This window comes from Muscardinus avellanarius, assembly GCF_963383645.1.
Source record: "Muscardinus avellanarius genome assembly, chromosome: 16".
In the NCBI taxonomy this organism is placed as follows: domain Eukaryota; kingdom Metazoa; phylum Chordata; class Mammalia; order Rodentia; family Gliridae; genus Muscardinus; species Muscardinus avellanarius.
Window position 1 is genome coordinate 48,580,554 of NC_137802.1, and position 19,015 is coordinate 48,599,568.

Consider the following 19,015-nt stretch of genomic DNA (forward strand, 5'->3'; position numbering starts at 1 on the left):
CGCCCCGCGCAGCCCCACGTCGGGGGCGCGCACCTCCGCGCGCCCGAGGCGCGTCCCCGCCCCGGTGCAGCCCCTCCTCCCCGCTGTGTTTATTAGGGGAAGGAGGGCGGAGGCGGAGGCCAGTTCCCAGCTCCCGCCGCCGCCGTCTGCGCCGTGCAGCCGCCTCCCGCCAGCCCGCCGGGGTGAGGACGCGCGAGCTCGGGGCCCGCCCAGCTCCCCCGGAGCCATGAACCCCAACTGCGCCCGGTGCGGCAAGATCGTGTACCCCACGGAGAAGGTGAACTGTCTGGACAAGGTGAGTTCCGGGACCGAGCGGGAGGCGCGTCTGGGCGACCCCCGGGCCCCGCTGCGAGCTGGGGGAGGGAGAGGGGCTGGGTCCTACGCCGCCCTAAGCTGCGATCCCGGGAGAAGGGAAGCGGGGCGGGCGGTATCGCGGACAGGGGCGGCCCCCAGACCCCAGACCCGAGACCGAAGACCCAGGGCGAGGTGGCAGCCGCCGCGGGAGAAGGGTGGGCTCCGTGCCCGGGCTGGGGGCGCGAGGGGGCAGGGAAGCCAGGCCCCGCGGAGCCTGGGAGCAAGGCTGGGGTGCAGTCCCGCCCCCCGGGGCCCGGGGAGTGCGGAGCCGGCCGCTCCCTCTCCCCGCGGCGCCCAGCGCCAAGTAGGCGGAAGCGCGGGGCGCGGGGGAGGGGGCGCGGGGGCGGGGCGGCGGCCGGGCCAGCGAAACCCGCCGCCGGCCCGGGGCCCGGCTCCTGCCCTCGAGCCCCGGCGCGGGCGATCGCGCGGTGAGGGTCGTGTCTGGTGGAGGGGGCTTCGGGTGAGGACCGAGCCCCCCCGCGAGACCCTCTTTCTGAACGACCTGCGGCCCCCTTGGTGGTTTGGTGGTCAAGGGACCCGCAGATCACCTCCATAGTTTCCCCACCCCCACCACAAATTACCAGCCAACTCCCGGTACCGGGCAGCCCAGCCCGAGCCGGGCGGGGTGGGGTGCTGGGATAGGGTGGGTGGGGAACGCTTCGCTGAGATCCCCTGAAATTTGTGCTCGGCCTGAAGACCGGCTTGTAGAACAAAGAGCTAACTTTTCAAAGCAGGTTTCTCCCATGGAGGGTGGGGTTGGCTGAGTTCTGGTGAAGCCGTAGAAAGCGGGAGGTTTGGGGGAGAGGGGAGAGTGGCCTTCTGGAAATTCTCTGTTCCCTAGGGCCCTTAGGCGTGCCCTCTCCCCCCCACCCCGCTTATGCTGGACGTGTTCATCTGGTTGCCATTATACTTTTGGAGGGGAGCGCAGAGTAAAGGGGTATTTCCAGCAGGATTTGGGGTAGGATCCCGTGCTCTTGTAAGCTCTAAGACCCACAGGCAAACCTGCATCCCCTCCCTGTCTGGAGGGGAGGTGTCTGTTTTGACTCCCTTCTTACTGTGCTTTCAGCCACCACCCCAAGCTGGCTCCAGGTTCTAGTGTCCGTCCCTTATGTCTTAACTGGCAGGAGTGGGGTGGGAGAGCATGAAAGAGGGGTGCGGGTGTCCTTTGGGAAAGGACAGTTCATTGGACACTTTGTTCCCCCTCTTGGGATTGGCAATTCCCCAGTGTCCTTTGGGCCTGAGCCAGGGTGAGGAGGTGGGGTTTGAACTTGCTCTTGCAGGAAGGGGACTTAGGGGTTTGCTGCTATTTCACCAACCCTCCCAGGCTAGACTGGCCAGAAGGAAGACCATATTGTGGGGCAGGAGAGAGGGTGCTGGCTTCTGGAGGCCTGGCCATGGAGCTTGGAGCTACTAAATGGAGAAATGACTCCTTGACCCTTTGAGCCTTTGCCCTCCCTGGTGGTGGGAGTTTAGGGCCCTGCACCTGCAGTGCTCTGGGCTCCCCTTCTTGTCCACAGTGATAAATTGGAACGAGGTAGCTCACACTTTTACTGACTGAGGTGGAGGCAATATAGGGGGGTGGAGTGCTAGCCCAGGCTTGGTGCTAGTTCCAGGTCTGCCCCCGTGCAGCTCCGGGCATTGGCATTCCCCCTGGGCCTTGGCATTCCCCCTACGTTGGATGGATGGGTGTGATGACGTCATTGCCCTGGAGGTGGGCAGTTCAGGCCAGTGTCTGGAAGGGGGCGTGGCCTAGGCTGGGCCCTCTGGACCTTTCTGTGCAGCCCCACCCCCACTTACCTTATGAAGACCTAAGGAGCTGTGTGTCAGAGGGAGGGGGCAGGGATCTTGCAAGGTGCCCTCTCCAGTTCTTGTGCCCTAGCTGCAAGAGGACATTGAGGAGGGGCTTGCCCTGGGAAGCAGGAGTAGGTGGTTCCTCCCTGTTTTTAGAACTCTTCCTACAGGAAGTGGCCCTGGAAAGACCTGGTTCTCTTTCTCTCTGCCTGCCCCAGCCCGAGGACTGGGATATCCAGGTATCAGGCCTATTCTCCTCTTCCTCCAGGCAGTAAGGATTTGGAGAATGGAGAGCTGGTGCCTGGAGGATGCTGAGCCTACACCTGGGAGTGTGGCACTTCCAGTCCCAAAGGCATGGTTGCTAACCAACTTCCCAAGGCTTCCCATCTCCAGTAAGGGAGAGTCGACAGGCTGGCCTGGTTCATGACAGTCCCCTATGGCACATGGCCCGCAACGTGGCCAGAGCACAAGCTATCCTTGTGTTAAGTTTTTCTCCTCCCCAGCCTTATCTCTCAAAGGCACAGGTGGGTAAAGGCCTTGTCACCTCTGAAGGCTGCCCTGCCCCCAACACGCGGTACCTGGTGTGCTCTGCACGCTGGATGAATGCGTATTGCTGATGACCGTGTTTGAGGAAGGAGGTCGAGATTTGTTTCCCCGAAGGATTCCTAGGATTAGATCTGGGGGAGAAACAATGACCTCATTTGCTCATTCATTCAGCAAATATTTATTAAACACCTACTTTGTATGTGGGGCCTGCATTGTGAGTAGTCTTGCCATGTCTCTCTCCCCTGGCTGGCTCCCCCAGCTCCTGAAACCAGGTGGAGATACTCAGGAAGGGTAGTGGGTTGGTTTTCTGCCAGGTCCTGTGGAATGCCCCCTTAGGGTGGCCTCCCTATCTCTGGTTGTCTGAGTGCCCCTTTCCCCCCACCCCAAAGGGACAACAGCCTGGTGGCTCCCTCGCTGAAGCCTAGAATACCCCAGGATCACCTGTGATCTTCATTCATAATGGCCACTGCTTCCTGCAGTGTACTGGGCTCAGTCCACACAGCAGCTCACAAAGCAGCCACTGCCCCTCCTGTAAATTAACGCCATCAATGGAGCCACAGAGAGGTGATGTGGTTCATCCTCTTTTTTTTTTTTGGCGGGTCTGGGGATGGAACCCAGGGGCATTCGACCTCCGAACTACAACCCCTGCCCTATTTTTTTATTCTTTATTTTGAAACAGGGTCTCACTAAGTTGCGGAGGGCCATACTAAGCAGCTGAGGCTGTCCACGAACCGTGATCCTTCGGTCTCAGCCTCCCAAATGCTGGGATTATAAGTGTGCGCCACCACGCCTGGATCACCCCTCCCCCTCTTTTAACCAGAGCTAGAATTCACACCCGAAGTTTCTTCTGCTTAGCTTTTCTGCCAGTGTGTTTGGAAAAAAGTACTTTTACTTACACTATCGCATTGGCATTAAAAGGCGATCTCCCCCTCTTCCAGTCTGGAGGAATGCTCTGGGCCTGGGGGCTTGTGGGATGGATGCCAGTGGAGGGACTGAGGCAGTAGGAATAATAATAAAGACCTGGAATTTGTAGAGGTGCAGCGGAGATCTGAGCCTTTAAGGCGTCAGCTCAGGTGGCCTGTTGAGCCAGGCTGGTGACCTGGCCAGGGTGGGGCTGGAGTTGCCCCTGGTGGAGGGAAAAACTGTAACCCTGGGCAGCAGGAAGGGAAGGGAAGGTCTCATACTCCAATCCTGAGTCATTCCACTCCAGGAGTGGCTCCTGTACAAAGAGCAAGGTTCCGGGCTGCCGGTGCAGTGACCTGAAGCTCCACACACGCCCCTCCAGGGCCCCGGCACAGGTACTGCCTCAAACCTCTTCCAGGTGAGGGGCTCCGGGCAGGGCTCCCACACTCCCCAACCCCTGCTTGCCTTTCTGTACAGCCGGAACCTGGGATCTGGCCCAGAGGCTTCTCCCTGGCCCCAGAGCTCTGGCCCGGGGCTGTCTGGTTTTTGAGACTAGGGTGCCTTGGACTTTAGGGACATCGGACAGGAGCAGAGTTGCATGCCTTGAAGTGAACTTTGCTCCCCGGGTTCCTGGGTGCTTCCATCAAGTCCTTCCTAGGCTCAGAACAAGGGGAGCTCTGGGCCAGGGCACCTGGGAGGTGGCAAGGAGGCAGACGGGGATACTGTGGGGCTGGACGGATTGGAGGCAGGACAGGGTTTCTTTCATCTTGGGGTCCTGGTGCTCCGCCCTGGCTGGCTCACAGGGGTTATTGAGTGACTGGCCATTTCCTGCCTCCTCAAAGAAGACTCCTGAGTTTTCTGAGCCTTTTCCCGGGGAGCGAGGGGCGCGGCAGGCAGCGTTAGGGGCGCCAGGCCTCCTCAGTTGCATTTCTTCCCTCAGCCCTCTACAGGGCCCCCGGGAGTTGGTTTAGCTCCATTTTACAGATGTGAACACTGAGTTCAGTGAGTGCCCTGCAGATACTCAGTCCATTCTTGACTCCATCACTCCCCTCCTGAGTTCCCATTAAAGGGACAGGTGATCCCCTCTGTTGCCCCAGATTTTGTTGTATCTAGCTGGGATCAAGGGATCCATGGGGGGGGGGAGACCTCCTGGTGGGAACAAGGTCCATCCCCTTGTCTCCTAGAGGGTCTTGTGGAACCTCTAGATCAGGTATTGAGCTTGCACCCCCAGCCTGGCTAATATATATTGTGCTCTCCTCTCTTCAGGGCTTGGCTCTTTGCTAGGGTAGGGGTGTCTGTCTCTTGCCCTGTGCCTGCGAGCAGGCCACCTTGGAGGCCCCCAGCCTAGGACAGTGCGTATCCCTGCGTGTGTGGATGTGTGCGAAAGTGGGTCATGGTCTGGATTCCCGAGAATGTTTTTCCTGGCAGGCCCCCGCGGGGGTGGGGGAGGAGGGGGCCCGGGCAGGGGCATGTGCGGCAGCAGGCAGAGGCCAGCAGACTGGGTGGTGACAGTACAGGGCACTCTGCCAACTCCTCCCATTACAGGGGAGGGAGCGGGGCTGTCACTTTGGGGGCCTGTGGAGGCAGGGACCACCCTGTTTTGGCTTTCTGGAGGGTTGTGTGTGCTGGGGTGGTATGCCCTTAGAAGCTGGAAGTGGCTGGAGGAGGGAGTGGGGGCTGGGGCTCTGGGGTTGGGGCCTGGCTCTGACCAGCAGACCCAAGCTGGCCAGATTCCCAGAGAGGTCTCTCCTATCACTTTACTTAATACTCCACCATTAGATTTCTCTTTGGTCTCTTTGATCTGGAAAGTATCCCATTAGAGGTTGATTCACCCTGAATTACCCCTAGGGGTCTCTGGCGGTTGAATCCCAGCTTCTCAGTTTCTTCCACTCCCTCCTCCAGGTGGCTGGGAAGCCCCACCTCTGTCTGAGTTTAGGAAACACTCTTTGGAAAGCCTTGCCTGGGGAGATTCCTTGGCTGTAGTTGGTTTACCTTAGAAAGTCTCCCAGGCTCCCTGGCCTGAGGGCTTCTCCTTTGAGGGTCTGGAGTGTCTCTTTTGACAGCTGGGCGCCCAGGCAGCTTGGATTCTGGATCAGTGCTGATCCTGGGGCTTCCCTCATCTCGGGCTACTTCATCTTTTGGTGAACTTCCATGCCATGTGCATCAACATTTGTCAGGAATGGGTTGTATTGGATTCTCCTTCCATCAACTTCCCTAGATCGGTCCTCGTGGCTGAGTTCCAGGCCCCTGGGCTTTGCTGGAGCCTTCCTTACCTGTCCCTCATTTGCACACGCATACTGCAGCTCATACTGGAGCTTGGAGCGAAGGCCACACATACACACACTTGTTCAGAGAGGTTCATCCCTACTGTGCCCTGCCCAGCGCCTAACTTTGAGTCCAGGGAGGTGGTGCTGAGGGCGTTACTGGTGATTTCTCATTAATCCTCTTCCCTCCTCCTTGGGCTAGATATATGCATTCCATAGAAATGGAAATGGGCTCTGAGGACCCAAGGTCATATAGCTAGCGGGTGGAGCTTTGATGTCTACTCTGAGGTGAGCACCTCCAAGCCTTTGAAGCAAAGCTCTGCTACCTCAGTGGGAGGCCAGCTCCTGGGTACTCTCCCGACCCATTATCCAGCTGGGTGGCAGAGGCATGAGGGGCTTAGGTAGAGCATGGGTGGGGTGCCTAGAGCCTGGGGCTCTCACCTCACCTTTCTGATGGGAGTTCGGCAGAAAATGGGGTGCACCAGGGAATTGGGGGGCCACGTGTGTGTGCGTGGGAGCCAGGAGAACCTGGGTTCTGGTCCCGCGTGCTGGGGTTGGTCCTTCCTCCACTCCAGGCGCTGAGGCTGGAGGAGCTGCCCCTTCCTGTGTAGCTCAGCTACTTAGCAACCTGAGTACCGCTTTGCATAAGCAATGAGGCTTTGCATAAGCAATGAGGCATCCAGCTCTGAGCTGGAGGAGGAGTGGTCTTGGGGCTGCTGTCTTTATCGTGGGCTTGCCCTTCTACTTCCTGAGGAATCAATCAGCAGCTGGCTGTCTGGTGAGGGCGGGGAGCGTCATCAGCCGCCAGAGCTGTGACCTGAGATGCCCCCTGCTCACCAGTGGTGACACCATGGTTTCCCCACAGCTATGGGCCTAGAATATTCCCCCGGGTGGAGCTCCCCCATGTGCCCCTGCCTGAAGTCCTGGTGTCTGATAGATGTCCTTCCTCTGCCTCTACCCCCAGTTCTGGCATAAAGCATGCTTCCATTGCGAGACCTGCAAGATGACCCTGAACATGAAGAACTACAAGGGCTATGAGAAGAAGCCCTACTGCAATGCGTGAGTGCTGCGGGGCCGGGCCGGGCGGGCACCTCGCTCCATTCCCTTCTGACAGCCACAGGCGGCCTTGCCAGCACCTGCGTACCATGCCTCATGCATGGTAATCAGGTCGTGTCCTCATGGCAGCTGGGTAGTGCCAGGGTTCTTACTATCCCCATTTTGCAGCTGAGAAGACTGAGCATTGGGGAGGGGAAGGGACTTCCTGCAGATTGCACAGCTGGGGAGAGGTTAGTTCAAACCCAGTCTCTGGGCGGCAAAGCAGGCCTGCCCTTGTACCCTGTTGTAAGAGAGGGGTCTAGCTGATCCTGTCCCAGCCACCTGGGAGGCTGGGGTGTGAGGATTGTTTAAGCCCGGAGTTCAAGGCCAGCCTGGACAGCATAGGAAGACCTCACCTCTAAATAAGTAGATTATTTATTTATTTGTGGTGCTGGGGTTTGTGGTACTGTGGATTGAACCCAGGGGCATTCTACCTCTGAGCTACACTCCCAGCCCAATTTTTTATTCTTTATTTTGAAACAGGGTCTCACTGAGTTGCAAAGGGCCTCACTAAGTAGTAGCTGAGGCTGTCCGAGAACCACAATCCTCCTGTGTCAGCCTCCCAAGTACTAAAATTACAAGTGTGTCCCACCATACCCGGTTCTTATTTTTACTGACCATGAACCAGGATCCTCCTGTCTCAGCCTCTCAGGTAGTGGGATTAAAATTATACACCACCACGCCTGGCTTTTTTTGTTTGTTTGTTTTAAAAAGAGATTCAGAGCCAGGCTTGGTGGCGCACCCTTGTAATTGCCGTGCTTGGGAGGCTTTGGATTGCACAGGTTCAATACCAGCCTCAGCTACTTAGTGAGGCTCTCAGCAACTTAGACCCTGTTTCCAAATAAAATATAAAATAGGTCTGGGAGTAGAGCCCAGAGGTAGAGGGCCCCCTTGGTTTCACCCCCAGTACCACACCAAAAAAAATATATATAATAATAATAATAATAATAAAAATAAAAAGGGATTCAGAGATGTTTCAGAAATAAGCAACCTGCCCTGGAGCAGCTGAGCAATTGACAGGCTCTTTTTTTCACCTGGGTACTTACTAGGCTTTGGGGGCGCCTTTTACCTGATTCCCTTCTAAAAGATTCTCAGGACCCTGGCTGCATCAGTCCTTCTGGTTTTCATTTCTTCCGTGTGTGTGTGTGTGTGTGTGTGTGTGTGTGTGTGTGTTACTGGGGATGCAACCCAGGGGCCCTCTACCTCCGAGATATACCCCCAGCCTTATTTTGCTTTGGAAACAGGGTCTCGCTGAGTTGCTGAGAGCCTCACTAATTTGCTGAGGCTGGCCATGAACCTGCGATCCTCCTCTCTAAGCCTCCCAAGTACTGGGCTTACAAGCGTGTATGCACTATGACACCGGGCTCTCTGGTTTTCATTTCTTGAGAAGTGGAAGCAGCAAGAAGAGGGTGGCAGGTCTCTTCCCAGCCTAGTGAGGTTGCCTATGGACACTGCCTTTTTCTGTATTTAGCATGGTCCCTGTTCCTTGTGTGGGGAGTCTTGCAGCCTGGCCTGCCAGGAGTTGAGAGTTGGTTGTCCCCCACTAAGGGAGCCGGGGTATCAATTCCATCTCACACAGTTTGAGCGAGCTGCAGCCCTCCATTGTCAAGGTGACCTCCTGAGTGTCAAGTGTAAGCTCAATGTCAGTCCCTGGCGCGTGGGAGCTTCGGAAGGTCTAGTCACTCTCAAGTAGGTGGCAAGATCTGTGTGCAGATAAATTTAGGATCTGATTTCAGTCCAGATTTTTTTTTAAACAGGAAAAAGAAACACATATAATTCATGACATGCTTAAGGCGTGGGAGCATGAGACTCCCGGTTTCTAGTTCTCACTCAGGAGGCTCTTTGCAGCCAAAGTTCGCTGAGGATGAGAAGGGAAACTTAGGACTCCTAAAAGAAGTGGGGCACTTAGCCCCGGCTCCTCCTGCTCCTTCAGAGCACACTCCCAGGCCCCTCCTGAGGCCATTGCCGGTCTCTTTGGGGGCGTGGACACTCATCATTTATTGCTTGTCTACTCCTCTCTGCCAACCTGTGCCAGGTGCTGGGAAAACCAATATCTGGTAAAATCTCAAGTCCAAGAGGCCACTGAAGGTACACCTTTCTGAAGGACAGGGGAACTGGGCAGGTTGTGGGGGGTAAAGGAAGGGCCACCTCTGGGCTGTCCCTGCACTGGGCTCCTCCTGCTGCCCCTCTCTTCTAGAGACTTCCATTGCTCCCCTCACCCCCACCCACCCCTCCCAGCCCCAAGGGAAATGGGACATTCCTGACATTCTTAAGGGCTCACACAAGCCCTGATTCTCTGCCACTTCCTCCCTCCTTTGGGGGAGTGGGGTGAGGTTCAGAAAAGCTGGGCCCTTAACCCCTTGGCTGCTGGACTTTGAGCCTCCTTTAAAGGCATCTTGGGGACCTCCATTCTCCCAGCAGAAGTTGGACTGAGCCCAGGGAGTGGCGGGTCCTGTGCTTTATGATTTTCCTAAGGCTCCAGCAGCCTGGGGCTCAGTGAGCGCCAGAAGTTGGGAGAAAACAGATTTGTCTTTATGTTCTCAACCTCATGCTAAAGATCCAGCTTTCTTTTCTCCCGGTCTTCTGGGGAGACGAGCAGCAAGTGGGGATGGGGAATTCCTGGGGCTGGGAGAGGCAGGGAATGAAGCCTTCCTTCCTGAAACTGTTTCCAAACTGTTAGGCAGAAGTTCCGTCCACTGGCATCCAGCCCAGGAGGCATGTTGACCCCGCTCCTTTTCTCTCTAGCTTCAGCCAGACCCAGTGGAGCTTTGACCTCTGGCACAGCCAGGTGTTGGCTAGGAGGGACCCGGGATGAGGGGGGAAATCTGGTGGAACTGGGACCCAGCTCTGCTTCCCTCCAGCTGTAGTAGCACCTTGCCCGGCAGCTAGTCTGGGCCAGTGAGGCGGGGTGGGGGTGGGGCTGTCCATCCGGAATGAGGATCCTCTGTACCTGTTGGAGCCTGGGTTTCCCTGTCGTTAAAAATTCCTTCCCAGGGATGCTAGACCCTAGACCAAAAAGAGCCCCTGCCGTGTGCCAGGCACCGTGCCAAGCGTTTGCCGACATTCCCTCCTGTTCTCTGCCTGCCTCTGGTTCCTTCTTTCAGTGACATTCCAAGTTCTGAGCCCAATGGGGTTTCTGGGTCCTGTTCTGGCTACCCTTTGTGGACCTGTGGACCATAGGCTGGGCCCACCCTGTGAGTGTGCTGGTGTGCTGCCTGGCCCTGGTCAATCTGCGGGCAGCTAGGATCTTGTAAGGCTGTGGGTGGGGGTGGGGATCAAGAGAGAAGAAAGCGCCCGTCTTTCCTGTCTACCCTGCCATGGGGCTTCTGGAGACTGAGGTCAAAGTTCCGGACTCCAGAGCAGAGGGCTGCTTCTGTTTCTGTGCTTGCGTCAGACACGCTCGGGGTGAGGCAGGGGTGTGGAAGTCGGCCAGAGCTACTCACGTGCCTGCGGTGCCCCCAGAAAGGCATGCTGGGTGGGCCACATTTATTTCTCACCTTGCTGGCATCACTGTGGCAACGTAGAGGCCATATTCTTTGTACAATAGCCCAAGAACCGCTAATAGAATTCTTTCTTGAAGCTTCTAGGTGGGTGGGGTGAGCCTACTCTTTTGGTTAGAGAAATATTTATGCCCTCTATTATTTGTTTTGTAAACTAGATTTTCCAATGCCCTGGCTCCATACAAACCTGCTTCTTTGTCTCCATGCAAATGGTCCTGGACCAGGCTGGGGGTGGGGATGGAGTAAGACTGCCTGCTCCAAGCTCCCTGGGGGCTGCAGATGGGAGGCTGGGTTGTTGGCTGGCCTTGGGGGTGTCAGGTGAGGGCTGTGCATGGCTGGGGAGGGAAAGTGAAGGTGGGGGGCTCAGTTGTACTGACTGTAGACATCTGGGGTTCATCCTTCAGTTTGAGCTGTGGGGTAAAGGGCTGAGGAGGGGGCGATGTCTCTGCTTCTGGGGAGCCCCTTCCCCAGGCTTTTGATGGGAGTGGGGTTGGGTCTGTGTCACTGCCTAATCCCAGTTGTATTTAAGGGGTGGAGCAGTGGTGGGGAAAATCCAGGCCTGGGGCTTTCCTGCCTCCCCAAAATTCTCTTGTTTCTTCCAGGGAAAATTGTGTGAGGTGTCTTAGGGAGCCTAGGGACCCACTGGAGTGGGAGGGGCCTGTGTGTTGTATGTTGGGGTGGGGAAGGCAAGTCCCCCTCTCTCACTCCCAAACCCCTACACTCAAGAAATGTCAGGGCTTCAAGAAACCTCGGGGGTACACTCTGCCTCCTGACATCCCCACTTTACAGATGAGAAAGCTGAGGCCCAGCCTTCCCAAGGCTTACTTAACTTGGCAGAATCATTTCTCTTTAAGTATTGCCAGTAGGGACCGGGCAGGCCTTGTGTTCTTCTTTTTGGTCTTGCCTGCCATCCCTGGGGCGGGTCAGTTCTTCCTGCAGTCTACCCCTGCTCTTTTTGACTGCTCCTTTTTTCTTACTGGTTAAACAAGGAGGCCTTGTTTATTCTTGTCCCCACCGCTTCAGCCCCTTGGGCCTGGGGGACTGGTGAGAAAGTGGACTAGAGGAGCCTCCTGCCTGCCAGTGGGCGGTGTTCCCAGCAGGGGCTTTTGGAATCGGCAGCTCTAACCAGAGGCAGGATGTCAGCTGGTGGTTTTTTCCCCCTCTTTTGGTAAAACCCAAAGCTCCTAGTTGCTTTTTTTTGTTGATGCATCTTTGTTCCTCTGTGAACACAAGCTGCGGGCTTTGAAGGGGTCTGAGCCTGGAAGGGGTGAGATTCTCTGGGCTTCCAGGATCTCTGCTGTCTCCTTGTTCAGCCTTTGGAGTGAGCTGCGGCCCGCTAGCTGTGTCTGTCTCCTGGGGGCCTCTGAACCTTGCAGCTTCTCAGCATCCTCCCGGACCTCACACCCTTAGGAGCAGGAGGGCGACCCAGAGGTCCTCAGGGATGACCCCTGCCCTGGGACAAAGGCCACCTCTGCTGCTCACAGAGGCCCCTGTCCGAGTCTGCCAAGCAAATGCTCTACCACCAAGCTCTACCGCCAGCCCTTTTAAAACCTTATTTTATTTTGAGATAGGGTCTCAGCAGGTTGCCCAGGCCGGTCTTGAACTTGGAATCCTCTTGCCTCAGCCTCTCAAATTGCTGGGATTACAGGCGTACCCAGTGGAAACGCCTGCCTTTGGAAAGCTCTGAGGAACAGGCAGCTCCTGGAGACGGGTGGCTGGGACCCCAGAGAGTCTTTCCTACAGTCAAGTTGAAGGAGGAAGCCCTTGATGGTGCACCTTCCCTGCTGTGTGTTTCCCCGGAGCTCTGGGCAGCTGTTGGGCAGGACGGCTGCGGCCAGCTGGCTGGGTGGCTCTGGGGCCAGTGCACTGGACAAGATCTCTGTCCTTGATGCCGAGCCTCAGTTTCTCCGTCTGTAAGACAGACAGGATAACACCGGCCTTTTCTAGCTTGAGACGCCTATGGCAAGCTTTGCTAAAGAACACAGACATGGCCTACAGAGACCGCTCTGTGTGCCTGGATTCTGAGGGCAAGGCTGCTCCATCCTCCTTTCTGCTGGCCAGCAGAGGCTTCTCCTGGCTTAGTCCTTGTGGACTGGGTCTCTTCCTCAGGTTTTCTATCCTTGCAGTCTCCCCAAGAGCCACTGACAGCAGGAGGAGCATGGAGAGGCGTCGGCACAGGAATGATCCAGAAGCCCTCCGCCCACAGGCGACCCAGGAAGGGTCATAGGGCGGCTGTATGCTAGGTCCCCTTACCAGGGCCCCTGTTCTTCACTATCCCGGCTCTGTGTGGGCTGCGTTTCCAGCTGGGTGGGTGTTCCCCTCTGCCTCAGTACATATGGTGGTATGCGCGCGCACACACACACACACACACACACACACACACACACGCCCACCCCTCCTGACTGGGGTCTGGGGGTGATGGGTGACATTAGCTTCAGCCTGAGAACACAGAGGGCGGAACAGGTAGAATTCCCAGCAGTTGATTCTGGAAGGAGGTCAGATCAGTTGGAACCCTCTTCAAAGCCGGGCAGGTCGGTGGGGGGAGGGGCACTAGCATTCTTCAGCCCTCTCTTCTAGAAACAAGGGGGGGAACCTGTCTTCCTCACCCCAATTGTCTACAGGGATCCTGCACACACAGTCTCCTGGTTTTGCCCTCCTGGGCTTCTCCTTGGTTGAGGTCACCCGTGCTGTCCCCATATTCCGTAGACCTCCCTCCCTCCCTCTCTTTCTCTCTGCTCTCCCGCCTGGAGCTGAGGATGGGGTTGCCATGGAAACCTGAAGCGCAGTGAGCAGGGGAAGGGGAAGGCTGGGTTGTCTCACTAGGGCTGGGGGCTATGGAGAGGAGCCAGCGTGCGGGAGGAGGGGACACGGAGCCCTCCCTGAGCGCCTGCACCTTCCTCTGGCCTGGGATGGGTGGGAGGGGGCAGCCTCAGGAGGTTGGGGGCTGTGGAGCTCCTCTGTAATCTAGTTAATCTGATGTAGGATTAAAATCCTTCCCCACCTTCACCAAATTAAATCAATACCTAGGCTGGTTCAGCCTCTGGCTTTTTTGATGGGATTAGTATTCTGGCATGGGTGGGAGGGATCTGGGCTAATGGTGGCTCCAAAGAGAGGCTTCAGCACCCACCCCAGGCAGTTGCAGCGTGCATGTGGGAGGGGCTCCTATGCCTTCCCTGGGGTTGGGGGGCACGGTATGGGTGGAGCAGGTGTGCCAATGTGGCTGGTAACGCTGCTGCTGCGCGTGGACCCGCTGGCCTTGGTGTCCAGGCAACGCCATCGCCACAGCAGGCACATTTGTATGTTCATTGCATGGGAGGCAGATGTGCTGCACAGGAGCTGCGGAATTGGGGCGGGATGTGCCAGATGCGTGTGTCTGGCTCCTCGTGCCCCTGGAGCTGGCCTGCTTTAACCCTGTGCATTGGGCTAAGCGAGAAACCCCAGGGTTTGCAGATTGACTTCCAGGGAGGAGTGCTTGCTCCCCCCTTCCCCCGGTCCACAGTCCCCAGGCTGCCACCCTGCCCCACCCAGTGCTACTGATGCTCGATTTGACCCTCCCTGAGCTGGGCCAGAGCTGCCTGGGGGTCTCCTCCTGTATCGCCCATTCCTGCTGGTGCAGCTCTACTTATAGAGAGCTGTGCTCCTCACCACGGCCCTTACCTCACGATAGCCCCAGTTTGTAGGGAGGGCTATATCTGAGCCTCCCTCCTAGGACCGGGGCCAGCCAGTTCTGCTAGAGATATTACTTCCATCCCTTCTGTTCCTTGCCTTCGTCCTAGGAGCAGACTCCCACTTGATCCTCCTCTGCCCTGGAAACACTCAGGAATTTGGAATGGGCTCCTGAGCTGTGGGTGGCCCTGGCCGCCTGGAGCTGGGCCAGGCCTGGAGGTTGGACCCGCCCTAGCTCTGCGTTCACCCACTGGCCATTTCTCTTGCCAGCTGCAGGCACCTGTGTTTGCTTTTCTCTTCCTGCTCCCCTCCCTTTGTGGGGGAGTTTGAGCTGGCCGACTGGGCGGCTATGACCCAGGAGGGACACAGTTAAGGATCGCCCGAGTCCAGGGCAGCGAGACTAGCCAGGGAGGGGCAGGGGCAGGGGCCGGACGGGAGCCCAGCGCTGTGTCCTTTCTAGTCCTGCCTCCTCGGTTGAGTTCTTTACTCCAGGTCCTGCCCTGGGCACTGGTGGCCTAGAGGGACGTCACATGTTTACAGGGGCTGTGGCCGACTGGGTTTGGTGAGAGACGGGCAGGTGCAGCTCATGGCCAGCTCTTGGGCCTGTCAGCCAGCCCAGGTGGGCTGTGTCTGGAAGGATGTCCCAGCAGGCCTCTGCTTCTCTTCCTTACCTGGAGCCGCCCGTGAGTCGCAGTGGCCACAGCTGTGCTGGGTGTGGTCATCCAGAGCCCAAAATGGCCAGGCCTTGGGCTCCTGCTTGGAGAAGCTTTGCACTAGTTCCTTAAGTAGTGGGGACCTCCAACCGCTTCACCTCCCAGTGTGCACGCGGGCACAAACCACTGTGACTCAGGGCTGCCTCTCCGGTGGCTGGTTTGCTGGGGGACCTTTTGGTGAACCGGGGGCATGTAGGAGACACAAGTTCTGGTCCTGGCCCAGCTTCAGCGCCTGGTGTGACATTTGTTTATTTAACAAGTATTTACTGAGTTCCAACCACTGTTCTGGGAGCTTGGGATGAATCAATGAACAAGAGCCCAAAAATTCCCTCCCCTTCTGGAGAAGGAGTGGAGAGGAGACAGCTCCGCAGTGTGATTAATAATAAGTCAGCCCTGCAGACTGCTCGGCGAGAAGGGCCTGGCGCCACTTGCTGTCGCCTCCTCTGGGAAATGAGGGGGTAGGCCTGGAGGCCCGGAGGCTGGGCTCTGGGCTGCCCCACCCCCTGCCAGCTCTTTCTGGGGACCAGGACCCTGATCTGTTCCATGTCTGGAGATAGGACAGTGGAGTTCTACGTGCTGGGCTCTGAACAGATGGTCCGAGTGTGAGTCCAGACCCTCCACCTCCTGTCTCTGCCTTGGCCACATGGTTGAGCCTCTCTGGACTCAGCTCTCCTGCCTGTCAAATAGGTGCCTGTCATATGCCATGAAGGAGGGTGGTGGTGAACCTTTGAAGAACTGAGACAGTGAGCCCTCAGCTCAGAGCAGCACCAGCTGCTGCTCCTGTCGCCTGAAGGTGACTTCCTTTCTACCCTGAGTTAGTTTTTTACCTGCCCTCTAATTAGGCTGGGTTTTGTCGGCCCCACCCAACACTGCTTTTTTTTTTTTTTTTTTGGTGGTACTGGGGGTGGAACCCAGGGGCATTCTACCTCTGAGTCAGCCCTATTTTTTATTCTTTATTTTGAAACAGGGTCTCACTGAGTTGCAAAGGGCCTCACTAAGTAGCTGAGGCTGTCCTTGAACCGTGAACCTCCTGTCTCGGCCTCCCCGAATGCTGGGATTACAAGCGCGCACCACCCGGCTATCACTGCTTTTTTTGTGTATGTGGTACTGGGGGTTAAACCCAAGGGTGGGCTACCTTTGAGCTATTACCCCAGCCCTATTTTATTATTTTTGAAACAGGGTCTCACTTAGTTGTGGAGGGTCTAAGTAGCTGAGGCTGAACCTGCAACCCTCCTGTCTCAGCCTCCTAAGTATTGGGACTACAGGTGTGCTCCAGCATGCCCAGCTGCAGCACGCTTTGGACATCTGCTGCCCCTTCCATACCTGCGTCCCTTTTCCTTTTCATCATGGTATTCATTGGTCTCAGTCCTGGACCCATGCCCGTTTTCTTTCCAATCTGGCTAAGTTATGCTGGGTGGCCCAGTCCCCTTTACCTGTCTGTGGGAGACTCCAAGGGAGGGTCAAATCGAGCATCAGTAGCACTGGGTGGGGCAGGGTGGCAGCCTGGGGACTGTGGACAGGGGGAAGGGGGGAGCAAGCACTCCTCCCTGGAAGTCAATCTGCAAATCCTGGGGTTTCTCGCTTAGCCCAATGCAAGGATAATTTTGGGGATTATCCCCAAAGAGTAATCTGAAACCCTCCGAGTGTCCCCTTGGCCGCCTCTGGCTGCCTTCTCTGGCCTGCTGGCCACGTAGGCCTGTGACTTCCAGTTCGGCCAGCCAGCTCACACCCACCCTCAGGCCCTGCCGCTGGGGCTGGGCAGGGGCTGCCCACGGCTGCGTGGCAGCTGCCACTCTGAGAAGCCAGCGGTTCCTGCCCTTCCCCAAGTGATGCCCACTCTGTTCTTGCTGTCTTGCAGACACTACCCCAAGCAGTCCTTCACCATGGTGGCCGACACCCCGGAAAACCTCCGCCTCAAGCAACAGAGCGAGCTCCAGAGTCAGGTGAGGGGGCGGCGTTGTTGGGGCTGTCGTAACCCCCGGCTGTGGCAAGGGTTCCTTCCCGTGTGTGACTCAGCATGGCCAAGGTGCTGCGATCCCAGGGGCCAGTCCCGTCTCCCCACCCCCACCTGGCCCTGGCTACTTCATCCTTCCTGGCTTTAGCAGAGCAGCGGGGAGACCATGGCACCTGCCTCCCAGAGTGGGCTGGAGAGATGTGGGTGGGTACCTGTTCAAACCTGCTCTGGGGCCCCTCAGAGGCTGCTTCCCCTGGTCCCCTCCATCTTTCCATTGGAACCCACCTCTCCAGGCCCATGCCAATCTGCGGTTACGCGGTCCACTTTTCCAGCTCTCAGAGGGAGGGTGTGAAGGGCCTTCCTCCTCTGTCTCCGTAGGCCTGCCTTTTTCCTGAGTGCCCCAGGTGAGGAGAGGCACTAGCCCCTGCATTAGGGAAAGAGATGGTTCCTGGCCCAGGGAGAACTTTGTCTTTAGGGGACTCTGGGGACTTTGGGCAATAGGCCGGGGGAGGGGGGCTGGAGCTCCGAGACCTGAACAGTGAGCCCTGCCTGGGACAAACCTGGCCGGTGGTGGGCAGGGCAAGGATTAAAGGATTAAGTGAGACTACACTTGGTGAGGGGTTACCAAGTGGGCACCGTGCCCAGGGAACTCCCACCTGGTCACAGAGCGGGCCCCTCCCTGGTTCCTCCAGAGCAGGGCAGTATTGAGTTGAACCCAGAGCCAGGGCAAAATGCTCCGCCACTGAGCTACATCCCCAGTCTTTTATTTTATTTTATTTTTTTGGTACTGGGGATTGAAACCCGAGGCGTTTTACCCCTGAGCTCCAGCCTCAGCCCTGTTTTATTCCTTATTTTCAAACACGGTTTCACTAAGTTGTGGAGGGCCTCACTAAGTAGCTGAGGCTGGCCACGAACCCATGATCCTCCTGTCTCGGCCTCCCAAGTACTGGGATCACAAGCTTGACCCACCATGCCCAGCTCATTTATTTTATATTGAGTGGAAGTCTAAGTTGCCTAGGCTGACCTTGAACTTGAGATCTCCTGTCTCAGCTTCCTGAGTAGCCACCACACTATGCCTGCTGTCAGATTTTTGTGTAACCTACTTGGTTTTGTGTAACCTCATCCGCTCTCAGACAGTCTTCTCTGCAACTCTATGAGGAAGAGGCTGTTTTTCCCATTGTAAGACTGAGGCACTGAGACTTAGACACTCAGGGACTTGTTAAGATCGGCAAGTAGCTGCTCATTTAATCCTCACCACAGCTGGCTGCAGCTGGAGGAGTGCCTGCCGTGCAGGAGAGGAAGTAGACACCGTGGCTTTGAGTGCAGGTGGGGCTGACGCAGAGGTCGGCTGTCCAGTTTTCCATCCCTTCAGTAAGGAGAAGTCGCCGCCTTAATCGTAGGCACCCTGAGCAGCTGAGGACTTTTGCAGCCTAGAGAGTGCTTTGGGTTGCTTTATCTCTCTTATCCCTGTTGTGTGTGTGTGTGTGGGGGGGGGTTGGCGCCATGTCACAGAGGGGAAACCAAGGCTGAGGGGCTTGTGGATACACAGTAAATAAGGTTCCAGGACTTGGGCTTGGTCCTTGACCCCTGGTGTGGCCTGGGGCTCATACACTTGGGGGTAGCTGGTGTGTACCTACCTCAGCACCAGCTCACATCTGCCACCCCAGCTTCACCGCAGTTGCCAAGGAGCCTAGGAGGGCAGGATGGTCCAGTGGGCAGTGAGAAGGGGCAGAGACATCTGCTGCTTGCCACGCCGCCGCCAGGCCCCACACTCCCCATCCAGTGGAAGGCCACTGGGACTGGAGGTGGAGGGTGTTAGAGAGAGGGGCCTGGAGGGAGCCTATGTGCGTGGGCAGGAGCAAAGGAAGTGCTTGCGCTCTCTCTCTTTCTCTCTCTCTCTCTTCTCACTCTCAGGAGGAGAAACTTAAACCCACAGCCTTTGTCAGTCCCACAAAAGCTAGGCTGCAGCTCCTTTGGCCCCTGGAAGCTGATCTGCAGGGCGGGGTCTGCAGGAGGAAGCTCCCTGATCTGCAGGGCGGGGTCTGCAGGAGGAAGCTCCCCTGCCTCACTCCGCTGACGGATCCAGAGGCTCTGCCACCCCACCTCTGCTCCTGGGCCTGGCCTGGCCCTCACCTCTTGGGTTCTCCAGCAGGAGAATGAGTCACTCTCTCGTCGGTCGGCACTGACACTGAGGGCCAGGCCGTGCTTGTATGCTTGTTGATCTCATTT

General features: G+C 57.1%; 1 protein-coding gene across 1 annotated transcript in view; it reads left to right on the forward strand.

Moving 5' to 3' along the window:
• Window positions 1-226: 226 nt before the first annotated feature.
• LASP1 (LIM and SH3 protein 1) overlaps window positions 227-19,015 on the forward strand; it is a gene marked incomplete at both ends in the record, with an annotated part of 41,172 nt that continues 22,383 nt past the window's right edge. Inside the window, 3 exons of the mRNA XM_080713308.1 lie at window positions 227-295; window positions 6,823-6,917; window positions 16,691-16,775. Coding sequence (XP_080569434.1) covers window positions 227-295; window positions 6,823-6,917; window positions 16,691-16,775 — 249 coding nt within the window. The remainder of the gene's footprint in view (window positions 296-6,822; window positions 6,918-16,690; window positions 16,776-19,015) is intronic.